The sequence below is a fragment of the Phocoena phocoena genome, chromosome 8 (genome assembly GCF_963924675.1).
Source record: "Phocoena phocoena chromosome 8, mPhoPho1.1, whole genome shotgun sequence".
In the NCBI taxonomy this organism is placed as follows: domain Eukaryota; kingdom Metazoa; phylum Chordata; class Mammalia; order Artiodactyla; family Phocoenidae; genus Phocoena; species Phocoena phocoena.
Window position 1 is genome coordinate 46,523,274 of NC_089226.1, and position 11,625 is coordinate 46,534,898.

The 11,625-nt window shown below is 46.4% G+C and overlaps 1 protein-coding gene across 1 annotated transcript; it reads right to left on the reverse strand.

Annotated features, from left to right (window-relative positions):
• Positions 1–357: 357 nt before the first annotated feature.
• On the reverse strand, positions 358–10,680 carry PRSS23 (serine protease 23). Its single transcript, XM_065882703.1, has 2 exons — positions 10,577–10,680; positions 358–1,885 (listed from the first exon to the last, which is right to left on the reverse strand). Exon 2 carries the CDS (start codon positions 1,870–1,872, stop codon positions 745–747), a length of 1,128 nt encoding a protein of 375 aa, XP_065738775.1. The 5' UTR covers positions 1,873–1,885; positions 10,577–10,680; the 3' UTR covers positions 358–744.
• Between the last annotated feature and the right edge of the window lie 945 nt (positions 10,681–11,625).

Below are 11,625 nucleotides of genomic sequence, written 5' to 3' on the forward strand. Positions count from 1 at the left end.
ACTCTGGTGTGACTACAAACGCTGGCAGAGTCACATGCCGAGGCTTCCCAGAAAGAACAGCAAGAGTCTTCAGAAGAGAAACTATTTCAAAACTGAAAGATGCTTGGAATACTTACTGTAGGATACAGTTTAATATGTGTACCAGTGTAATCAATAAATTATTTTACTGATCTAGGACTTCTGTGCAAATGCCCCCAAATCCAAAATATTATAACTGCCTGTCTAAAAAGTACTGTGAAAGTTCCTAAGAGTTGTATGTGGTGGGGAACACTGCCTGGAAACATTAATGATTAGGCACTAAAAGGAACAAAATGAAGCAAGTTGAACCTCAGGAGAAAATACACGCAAACACACACATAAGAATTTGTGTCTCCCATATGCCACGTATTTAATATAAGCTTTGGAAACAAGTTCAGGTGAAATAAAAATCAAAGTTCTCAAAAGGTGAAAGATTAACTTAATCACGAAATCTTCCCTATTGACCCAAACATCAGTATGTTTTTTATTTCTATGCAAAAGTATGCCTTCAAACTGCTTAAATGATATATGATACACAAACCAGTTTTCAAATAATACAGCCAGTCATCTTGCAATTTAAAAAATTAGGTAAAAGATATTATAACACATTTCACACACACACACACACACGCACACACACACACACACACACACACACACCAATGACAAAATTTGGCCTCTCCTAGAATAGAAGACCATTAAGAACGGCCAGAAAGGAACACCGCGTCACCCCTCCCTACAATCCAGGTAGTTTCCTTTAATCCAATAGCAAATCTGGGCATATTTGAGAGGGGTGATTCTAACAGCCACGTTGAAATCTTGTGGAGAACCGTTCATGTCTACCCACTGGTGCCCGGAAAAGATGCCAATAATTTTTCGCTCCCACTTCTGCTGCTGTCTCTTCCACATCCTCACGTAGACCCCGGACCCGCTGGCCCCGGGCTGGGCGTCACACTGCTGGTACAGCAGGTCATAGGTCTCATCTTTGACATCACAGAAGCGGTATACCAAGTTGCCCGGTCGGTCATTGTCATAACCGGAGAAGTGGATTCTGCCCCCTGGCAGCTGCTTGGCGGGAGGGCTTACCCCAATCTTCATGAACTTTCTTTTGTGGGGTTTTTTGAGTTCCAGGAGGGCATAGTCATAATCCATGCCAATGTCATTGGCATTGCCCTTGATCCAACCCTTGGGCACATGGGTGCGCTTCACCCGGATCCACTGAAATTTCATCTTCTCGGGCACGGCTGGGCTCGAGTCGTTGGCCCCTCGACCACCATCTTTAAACTTGGGCTTCAGGAAGCCCACTCGCAGTTTCTGGGTTCCTTTCACGTAGGTTTTCCCATCGTGTATGCAGTGGGCAGCCGTGAGGACGTGCTTCTCCGCCACCAGGGTGCCGGTACAGCCTGTTGATAACTTCACCGATGTTGAGAACGGGTAGTTGAGCAGGAAGTCCTTCCCAAAAATGCTGAATCTGCTGTCGTAGCCATAAATCTGCCGCTTCCTTCGAGACTTTCCCGAAGACTCACCCTCACCACTTCTGAGGACATAGATGCCCACATGTGTCTCGGTGCGGCTGCCGTTGGCATAGAGGGTTTCATAGGACAGGTACTGCTTGGCCTCTTCATAAGTGGGCAGTGGACTTCCCTTATGACACTGGGGGCCACATGAGGAGGACACTTCCAATTTGGCTTCGGCCCCAAAGTGTGGCTTGGCCAAGTTTAAGGTAGACTGGGGTAAGACCACGGGGAGGCGGTAGGCAGGCCAGGTGGGTTTCCAGTGGGCGCCGTAGGGGCTCACCTGCCCAACAGCACAGAGGAGGATGGAGAGGAGGAGAAGCCCTGGGGTCCCCGCCATGCTGAGCACCACCCTGCAGGAACAAAGACAGGCAGGTCAGGAGGGCAAGGGGCTGAGCTCTCCTTTGCTGGGGAGGCAGCCTGGGGGCATGCCTGTCATTGTTTTAAGACTGTGAACCCTGCTCATTAATCGGGGGTGTGGAGAGGAATCCCTAGGTAATGGTCTCACTCACAACGCAAGGGCTTGACCTTGTTTGTTCCTGTGGCTGGGTGCCCAAAATGAAATTGGGTATTCATTCCCCTTGATGTTTAAGGTGTCCCTAAGGACGGCCTGCTGCAGGGCAGGTGCATGGAGTCATTAATTCACAGATGAATTGCTTGACCAGCCCTGATATCCATACAATTTTGAGCCTTCTTTGTGCTTGATTCTATACTTTCATCCTCTCCTACCTTCCTGGTCCCCCTGCCTTTCTTTCCTTCCTTCCTCTCAATCTCATTATAGGATGTACTTCGAAAATGTTCAGAGTAACTTGCTCATCTCGAGGGTAAATTTAAATTACACAGTTTATTGAATGACTAAGGCATCAAGGAGGGGTGGGTCCACAGTGTCACACTTACTGGGACTCTGATTGCTTTTAAATGGTGAGTGATTGAGAAGAGGGAATGAGACTTTTTTTGTTTTATTTGTTTTGCTTTGCTTTGAATTTAGAACAACTTTAACTATTATAAGTTTAGTTTCAGAGTAACCAGGTCTCTGACAAACCAAATATTCCTTCATCCTTTGGATTTTGTTGTATACTACCAGGGTCTTTGTCAAAGATCTAAAGCTCTAATATTGCATCAAGTATCACACTGTGACTATTTCTATTCCTATTTCAAGTAACTATTGGTTACTTTTTCAGGTCTGTGCATCTGTGTTCCCAGCTAGTCTAAATGCCTTGAACTTGGGCCTATGCCAGCAACTCAACAAAGATTTATTGAATGGATAGTTTGTATTTATGAAGAGTGAATGAATGAATGATTAGTGTAGCTCAAAAAATATATATATTTTAAATTGGGGTATAGTTGCTTTACAATGTTGTGTTAGTTTCTACCATACAGCAAAGTGAATCAGTTATACATATACATATATCCCCTCTTTTTTGGATTTCTTTCCCATTTAGGTCACCACAGAGCATTGAGTAGAGTTCCCTGTGCTATACAGTAGGCTCTCATTAGTTATCTATTTTATACATAGTATCAATAGTGTATATATGTCAATCCCAATCTCCCAATTCATCCCACCCCCCCCACCCTGGTATCCATATGTTTGTTCTCTACATCTGTGAAAAAATATTTTGAATGATGCACGCTGAGTGCTAATGACAGAGATGCACATGGATGACGTGGTAGCTCAGAGAAAGGGTGTGGAATCCAGTTGTGGGGGAGAAGAAGTACAGGGGAGGCATCCCGGGGGAGGTGATGCTTGAGATGGGTGTTAAAGCTGAACAGAAATTTGCTAAGACAGAGTGAAGGGGACTCTTAGAGGGAAAAACCATCTATGCAAGGGCAAGGAGACAGGCAACAGTACAAGTCACTTCAGTAACACACTAAGCTCAGCAAGGGTGGAACAGAGGACATGGTGGAAGCAGCAGGTGAGAGCCACGTTATGAAGGGCTGTGTATACTACATGAAGGAGTTTGGATTTTATCCTGAAACGTATGTTTTAAAGACCCAGAATAATCATCCCACTAGAGAAACAACAACAACAAAGATGACTGGCAGTACTCTTATAAATATTGAAGCATCAGTTGGCTCAGACTGGCTCCGAACCTTCTGTTCAAGAGAAGCTGAATAGCAGGTAGGTTAATTCATTCGCAATCAAGGACCCCAAAACAAGGACAAGGAGGGGTTAGGTCTTAAGAAGCTAGTGGGACATAGTGGGAGTGGGAGTCAGGAAGAAACTGTTTCACTCTTCTCACGCTTCCTCTTTAAGAATACAGAGCTGCTAGCAACTTCTGGGTGCCTTTTGCTTTCTTTTACATAAAACTGGAAAATCCCATTGATCTGATCTAGTCCAGCCAAGCATGCCAAGCCATACTCCCAATATGCACACATTATGTTTTCTAGTATGTGCTTGCCCCACCTGCCTCTGGGATCTGTTTGCTTGACTTTCTGATTCCACTTCTGTCAAGTGCGTGGCTGGAAAAGAAAGAAATGAAGTCCTGGAAAAGCCAATTCCTTGGGACTTCCTGATTCCTTGAAACTGTTTCTCTCCATTTTTCCAAATAGGAAGGGTCCCTGGGCCCTTTGGCATGGAGGAAATATATCTAATTATTTCTCTAAATCCTTGAAATCATGGGGGGCAAGTGTATGTGCACACAAGTGTTTGTGCTGGTTGAGGGTACTGCCAGGACTAAAGGTTCTAAATGGATGAGGGAGGGGATGCTAACGCAGGTAGAGCCCTCTTCCCTAAGGGGGACTTTGGGGGTGGGTTAGGTGTGGTGAGGACAACACTTCAGGAGACTTCAGGGGATGGTTGTCTCTGATTATTCCTATCTCCTAGCCGAGGACCCAGACCTTGGACATACCTAGGGCTTGGACAGCCTTTTCTCTGTATAAGTTGCTGTGTAGGTGACGAAATGCCCTCCCACACCAGAATCCCTGCCACGTGTGATATGTACTAGGAGGAATCATGTATTTCCCACAGGGCTTCATCTTGGACCCGTACATACCACACCCTCCTCACTTTGACTATAACATGGAGAACATTAATGCCTGTTAACACTGAGCAACAGATGTGTTAAGCCAAGTTTACTTCAGCTTATCTTTGTTTTCCTTATAAATTTATTTATTTATTTATTTATTTATTTATTTATTTCTGGCTGCGTTGGGTCTTCGTTGCTGCCCGCGGGCTTTCTCTAGTCGCGGCGATCGGGGGGCTACTCTTTGTTATGGTGCACGGGCTTCTCATTGCGGTGGCTTCTCTTGCTGCAGAGCACGGGCTCTAGAACGTAGGCTCAGTAGTTGTGGTGCACGGGCTTAGTTGCTCCGCAGCACATGGGATCTTCCCAGACCAGGGCTCGAACCCATGTCCCCTGCATTGGCAGGCAGATTCTTAACCACAGCGCCACCAGGGAAGCCCCCTAGATGGATTTTTAAAAGTGTATTTGAACTAGTTTCAGACTCGTTCCTACCATTCTCTTCCCTGACACCCCAGCCAATAGACAATGTCAACGGTTGGACGAATGGATAAAGCTAAAGACACGTGCCACTGGCACAGTCTTACAGAGTGTGAATTATTTACTGCAGTAAATAATTTGCACTCTGTACTCCTAGGATCCAATTAACATACAAATTTCAGATTTAGAAATTCAAAAGGCACGTTCTAGTTGATAATACGAGCATATTTTAACTGTCATGTTCTTCCTGCCCCTTGAAAATATCTACAACTTATGATAATATAGAGATCATACTATCTCATCTCCTCCTCTCTCTCTCCCAAGAATAATATTTTGAAAACAGGAATACCCGGCAGCTTGGACCTCTGGATTCTGTGTGTTCTTTCTTAAGATAAGCTGAAGTAGGGACTTCCCTGGTGGTGCAGTGGTTAAGAATCTGCCTGCCAATGCAGGGGACGCGGGTTCGAGCCCTGGTCTGGGAAGATCCAACATGCCGCAGAGCAGCTAAGCCCGTGCGCCACAACTGCTGAGCCTGCGCTCTAGAGCCCGTGTGCCACAAGTACTGAGCCCGCGCGCCTAGAGCCTGCGCCCCGCAACAAGAGAAGCCACTGCAGTGAGAAGCCTGTGCACTATAACGAAGGGTAGCCCCCGCTCCCTGCAACTAGAGAGAGCCCGTGTGCAGCAACGTTGGAGACCCAACGCAACCAAAAATAAATAAATAAATAAATAAATAACATTGTTAATGTACTAAAATTGCAAAAACCCCCACATCCATATAGGAACCTTGTCTTAATGAATTAACCCCCTCTCAGGCAAAATTGATTCTAATTTCACCTTTCCAAGTGCTTGCCCTGTATAGTAAAGCCCTGTTTAAAAAATACTTTCCAAGGCCTTGAAGCATGCCTCATTTCACATGTGTCACCATGGCATACCTTTTTGAAAAATGTCTGCCTTTCAAAAAGTAAACACTGTTTTTAGAAACCAGTTAGTGGGTGTGGAGACACAGGAACAAGTCTTTTTCTGGGGTATGCGTGTTGGCTCTCACTGGCCACAGCTTCACTCTGCCAAGGGCCTCCCGGACCACTTACAGATCACAGGATGCTGTTAGAGGGCAGTAAAGAGCCACTGCAGACTATGGCTAGAATATTAAGACTCTAGACGAATAGCATCTAATCTAATCCAGAGCCTTCACAACTGAAATTCTGGGCAGTCAACCAGTTTAGGAGAAGTCAGCCATCTATAAGTAAAACTGCTAAACCAACAGGGCAGGGTAAAGCTCTAATCCCTTAAAAATAAACTTTTCAGATATGTCAAAAACACTAATTCTCTTAGTTTGAAGCACCGCTTACAAGTTCCCTATATTATTATTTCAACTCTATTCATTATTTTGTGTGGTAAGACCTTATTCTGAGAACATTTTATATCTTCATTCAAGTTTCTAGGGTTTCCCTGGTGGCGCAGTAGTTAAGAATTTGCCTGTCAATGCAGGGGGCACGGGTTCGAGCCATGGTCTGGGAAGATTCCACATGCCGTGGAGTAGCTAAGCCCGTGCACCACAACTACTGAAGTCCACGCGCCTACAGTCCATGATCCACAACAAGAGAAGCCACCACGATGAGAAGCCCACGCACCTCAAAGAAGAGTAGCCCCCGCTCGCTGCAACTAGAGAAAGCCCACGCGTAGCAGCAAAGACCTAACACCGCCAAAAAGAAATAAATAAGTTAAATAAATTTAAAATAAATAAAGTTTCTATCTAACTCTGAAAGCTACAAAACTGTATTAAAAAAAAAAACTTTAATTCAGATTTAGAAATTAATGCAGGTCAAATTATTCCAAATTGATTTGGTTTTTAAATACCTGATTAGAAATTGGAAGAGAAAGTTGTATGTTCTCAGGTCCCCACCTGGGTTTAAACTGACAACTGTATTAAAGTTACAAGCTTCATAAGTTACTCACTCCTTTACCGAATGTGTGTTTAGGGTGATTTAGAAATTGTTATGAACAATGATCTCTTAGTCTTCTAGCTCTGGTCTTTCCAGGTCCAAGATTCTCTCATTTTATAATTTTCCAGGGACACAAAAGTCCAGGTCAGGCATTATGTTGTTTATAGACAGCGTCTGCACTGTCATTTACTGCTCAGGAGCTTTTACTCAAAGAATTGTGGAAGGCGGAGGCACAAGGGGAAAGGAAAAGGAAAATTTATCATGCTAATCTCTTGCCTGTCTGGACAGCAAGGTTTCCCTTATCTGTTTGCAAAGGAAACAAAGGCCTCCAGCAGAGGGCAGCTTTCAAGAATGGAGAAGAGGATGGCTAGGTGAGAAAGCCCTTAGCAAAGTCTTGGGGTGGAGGGAGGGACACACCCTACTTCAACTCAGGGCCTTTCCTAAGGCATTTATACCTTGCCCTGACCCCTTCCCCATTAATAAAACACCTTAAAATTTGGTGGGTGGCTTTGCATTAATTTCCCAATTCACCTGATACTAGGATAATTCCCCAGGAGACAATTATTGTTTCCATTTTTATAAACTCTTGGTAAACCTTAGCTATGCCCATTTAAGTTTATTTAAACATAAATACTCTAGGATGAAAACAGTCATAATCTCACTACTGGAAAAGTAACTAATGGATCACGTAATTTTTAATTCTCTCCTGACTTTAAATGAATCATTTTATCTTTATAGAACTGTCTGGAAAACTCACACCTTAAAAAAGGAATGAACATTTCCAAATCTTATCCTTATTATTAACCAACAAGGACCTACTGTACAGCACAGGGAACTCTGCTCAATATTATGTAACAACCTAAATGGGAAAAGAATTTGAAAAAGAATTCAAATTCTTGCATATGTATACATGCATATGTATAACTGAATCACTTTGCTGTACACCTGAAACTATCACAACATTGTTAATCGACTATACTCCAATATCAAGTAAAAAGTTAAAAAACAAATGAATTAATTTAAAAAAATCTGGACAAAATAATTCAGGTCTACAACATTTCATTTCTAGGAATAAGCCTTTACTGGATAAGGAGTCCTTAGATACATAATTATCTTTTAAAGTTCCCAACTAAGTATTTTCATGCATCACTTCACCTAAATGACAAAGAATGGAAAATGAAGGTAAGCAAATATTTTCTCGCCATGCTTAGTAATATGGAAACAGTATTCCTTTTCCAGCTCAGTATATCTGACTCACAAGAGGGTTACACTTTCCATGTCCCAACACTCACCATGAGCCGCTGTCCCTCTGTCCACTGTCTAAAAATATTTATACCTTATGAAGATGCTGCCACTTCATAAGCCCACTAATAACCTTACAGTGAAGGGACACTGCACATTAGCAGATGTGCAGACAACAATCACTGCTTGGAGACCGTGGCACTGAGATGGCTCTCTGCCAGTTCTACACCTTGAAAACTGCAACAACACAGGTCTCCTCAAGAGGGCAAGTGTTTGGGATAATGGTTTAACTCCTATAGCAAAGAAGTGCTGGCAGGGAAAATCTAATCCTCAGGATATAAGTTCTCTGTTGTACAACATCTGAATTCCTGTGACCACTATAAACGGTAATGACAGGAAGAAACAGCAGGGAAGTTTGTGAGGATAGAAGTTTTGGACACCATCTGGAAGGATGGCAAAGGGTTTTTCCATGGACTCTCTGCCCAGGGATACTGAACAGTGAAACCATGCTAATTCCTAAAGCAAATAGCTAAAAATGAACAAAGCTCTGGGAATACTCTGCAGCCAGGCATGCTCTCATTTTCCTGAGGCACAGAACCTGTTAAAGGGAAACAAACCTAATCACATAATGGTTTAAGAATTACAGTCTTGTACAGGAAAGAAATGCAGGGTATTTACAAGCCCAGCTACCCTAAACATAATCTTGTGGTCAAATGAAGTTTAACTTCTTCTCTATCAGATTTTAGGCAAAATGAACTACCCTAGTGAGCCTGGGACAAACCTGGCAGCAGAACAAGAGCAGAGTATAAAACTGTCAATGGTGAGACCATGAGAAACGAATTCCCTGGAGTTGGGGGCGGGGGAGGGGAGTTAGGCATGAATAATGGCTGGTGGATTAAATCCTAAGGGATCTATGAGAAAAGATGTGCAGGAGAACCTGAGACTCTTAAACACTGCAGACAGGGGCCAGAAGTGTTCTCAGACCCACTAATGGGCACTTTGGCACTTATACTACAGACAGAAAAATGCACCCACATTCACCATCTACCTGAATAAATTGTCAGTGTTACAAAAATGAGATCCATATTAGTTACCTTGGAAAAATGCTTCCTTTCCAGTTCAGGCAATGGAAAGGATGACGAGTTATCTCTTGACTTTAAGTGGCAAAAATACAAGTGAAACAATCTATTCAAATGCAGACGGTGTACATATGATCACAAACACTTTCACAAGTACAGATAGTGGCTTTCGTGGCAGTTCCTAAGTTCCTTTTGCCCACTCCACCTCCAATCCACTCCTGTCTGACAGACTTCTTAAGAGATGCAGTTATAAGGTCTATTTTAAATGCCTCTTGTGCACAGGTATGATTCTGAAACAAGTGCAATAAATAGCCTGATATTAATTTGGAATTCAGCTTTTGGCCACAGCTGACTTCAAACCATAAATTCAACTCCTTACCACAGGGCCTCGTCAAAACGATTCTGGCATTGGCCTACATGCTCCTAAGGATGGCACAGGGACCCCTCAAGTTCAGTTTCAGAAGCTAAGAGAAGGCAACCCTGAGCCAACACTGATCCTGAACAACCAGGAGCTTTCCATCAGCCAGGGGCTGTTTCTTAAGTCTCATGGATGTCACCCAAAAGGGAATTAAACAAACAAGCTTTTTTATCAGCTGCTTTCTCATGAGATGTTCGAAAGCAAACCTAATTTGTATTCCAGAGGGGAGTGGCAGTTTTCCTTCATCTAAATAATTTTTCTCCCTCCTCTTTTAAAACATTTTTGAAACTTTTTTCAAACTGTTTTTTTAAACGTTAACTAGTGATGAATGTCCACAGGCTCAGGAAGAAATATTTGCTTCCAGCAACTGTTGATAGTTCACGGACAGTAGTTTCTAGGGATGCGCAGGGTTATCAATCAAGGCACCAGAGAAAAGAGCCTCTTTGCTGCAGTCTCCTTGCTTGCTAAGGTTTGTTCACAATCACATGCCCAGGATTTAAAAATTAATGTTCAGATCTTGTTGGAATACGTATGTGCAAAACTCAAGGGAAAAAGTGAGGGTATGCGTGTGTGTGTGTCTGTGTGTGCACGTAAGAGGCGCCGGCGTTGTCATCTTCCAGCCGGAGGACAGCGTGCCCAGAGCGGGCTCTTTCTTTACTCCCACCCAGCATCCGAGATGGTAGTTGCAAAACTTTCCTTCCCCACCCGATCCACGGGTGACACTGCGTGATTCCAAATGCCCTGCAGCTCCTGAGTCTCCGCGGAGCTCCCCCAGGCCGCCGGTCGCACCCCTCGAGCCCCGAGGGTAGCCGAGGCGAGGTCTCCGGTGCCGTCCCCCCAGCCACGCAGCCCGCGGTCCCCCCGCCTCGCGCCCACCGGCCCTTTGTTCCACGGCCCCCGCCGGGCCGGCGCCCTCACTCACCCGCGCCGGGTCGCCCGCCCAGACCCCGGCTCGCCGCGCCGCTCAGACAGGTGTGGGGGCCGGGAGGGCGCGCGCAGCTCCCATGCCGGCTTGGCGGCGCGACTGAGTGCTAGCGGGCGGGCGGGCAAGCAGTGCCGGCGGCTGCCGGGTCCGCCCCCCGCGCCTCCAGAGCCCGCCCGCCCCGCCTCCGCTCTCGGGGAAGCGGCTCGGCCGCCACCCGCCCGCCCCCCCCCACTCCGCCCGCGGCCCGCGCCCCCGCCCCTCGCCGCCCGCAACCGGTCCGAGCCGGGCGCGCAGCCGGGAGGACGCGCGGCCTTGCGGCCCCGCGCAGGTGGCCCGGCGCCGGTCGCCTGTCCCGGCCTCTCCGTGCCAGCCCGCGCCGGCTCTCGGGGAAGGGCCCGCCCTGGCTGGGGACCCGCGCAACCCTTCCTGAGCGAGCCTGGGGCCTTCGCTGCCTGCGGTCCGCCGCCTGCTCGCAAAGACCAGGGGCGCCTAAAGTCGACGGCCGAGATCTGGGGCCGCGGGCCACACCTGGTGCGCGAAAAGCCCCTCCGCAAGTTTGAAGAGTTGGAGAGAAACCTGTGCGCTTCCCACCCCACATGCGCTTTGAGAGTTTTCAAAGTTTTGAGGTGATGCCCAAGTTCCTTCCCGCTTCACCCAGTCTCTCGGGGCCCTCAAAGGGGCGGAAACCCGCGATCCGGTGGCAGGACCGCCAATGCTTTGCATCCCCTGCAGCAGCGCCCAGTGCGGTGCTTGGGGCCCGGAGCAGGGCAGGGACTTGGCAGCTTCCAGTAACCGGCTGGGTAGGGAGCCCACAGGCCTCAGCTCTCTCTATCAGGGCACCAGCGGGTGGAGCCACCTCCTCACCCAGTGGGCAAGCGGCCCACAGAACGGGCAAAGAAGGTACAGATTACCCGTCTTTGACAGGTAAGGCAGGGGAGGAGGTTTTTCAGGGCTTAATGACTTGCCCCAATGCACTGAGGCCGCATTTTTTTTTCTGTGAAGCCCTTTAGCCTGCCTGTCTCCCACCAAAGTCTGCTCTCAAGAAG

What these genes read in the sequence shown, in the direction of transcription:
- PRSS23 (XM_065882703.1), bottom strand. Translation starts at nt 1,872, where the DNA reads ATGGCGGGGACCCCAGGGCTTCTCCTCCTCTCCATCCTCCTCTGTGCT.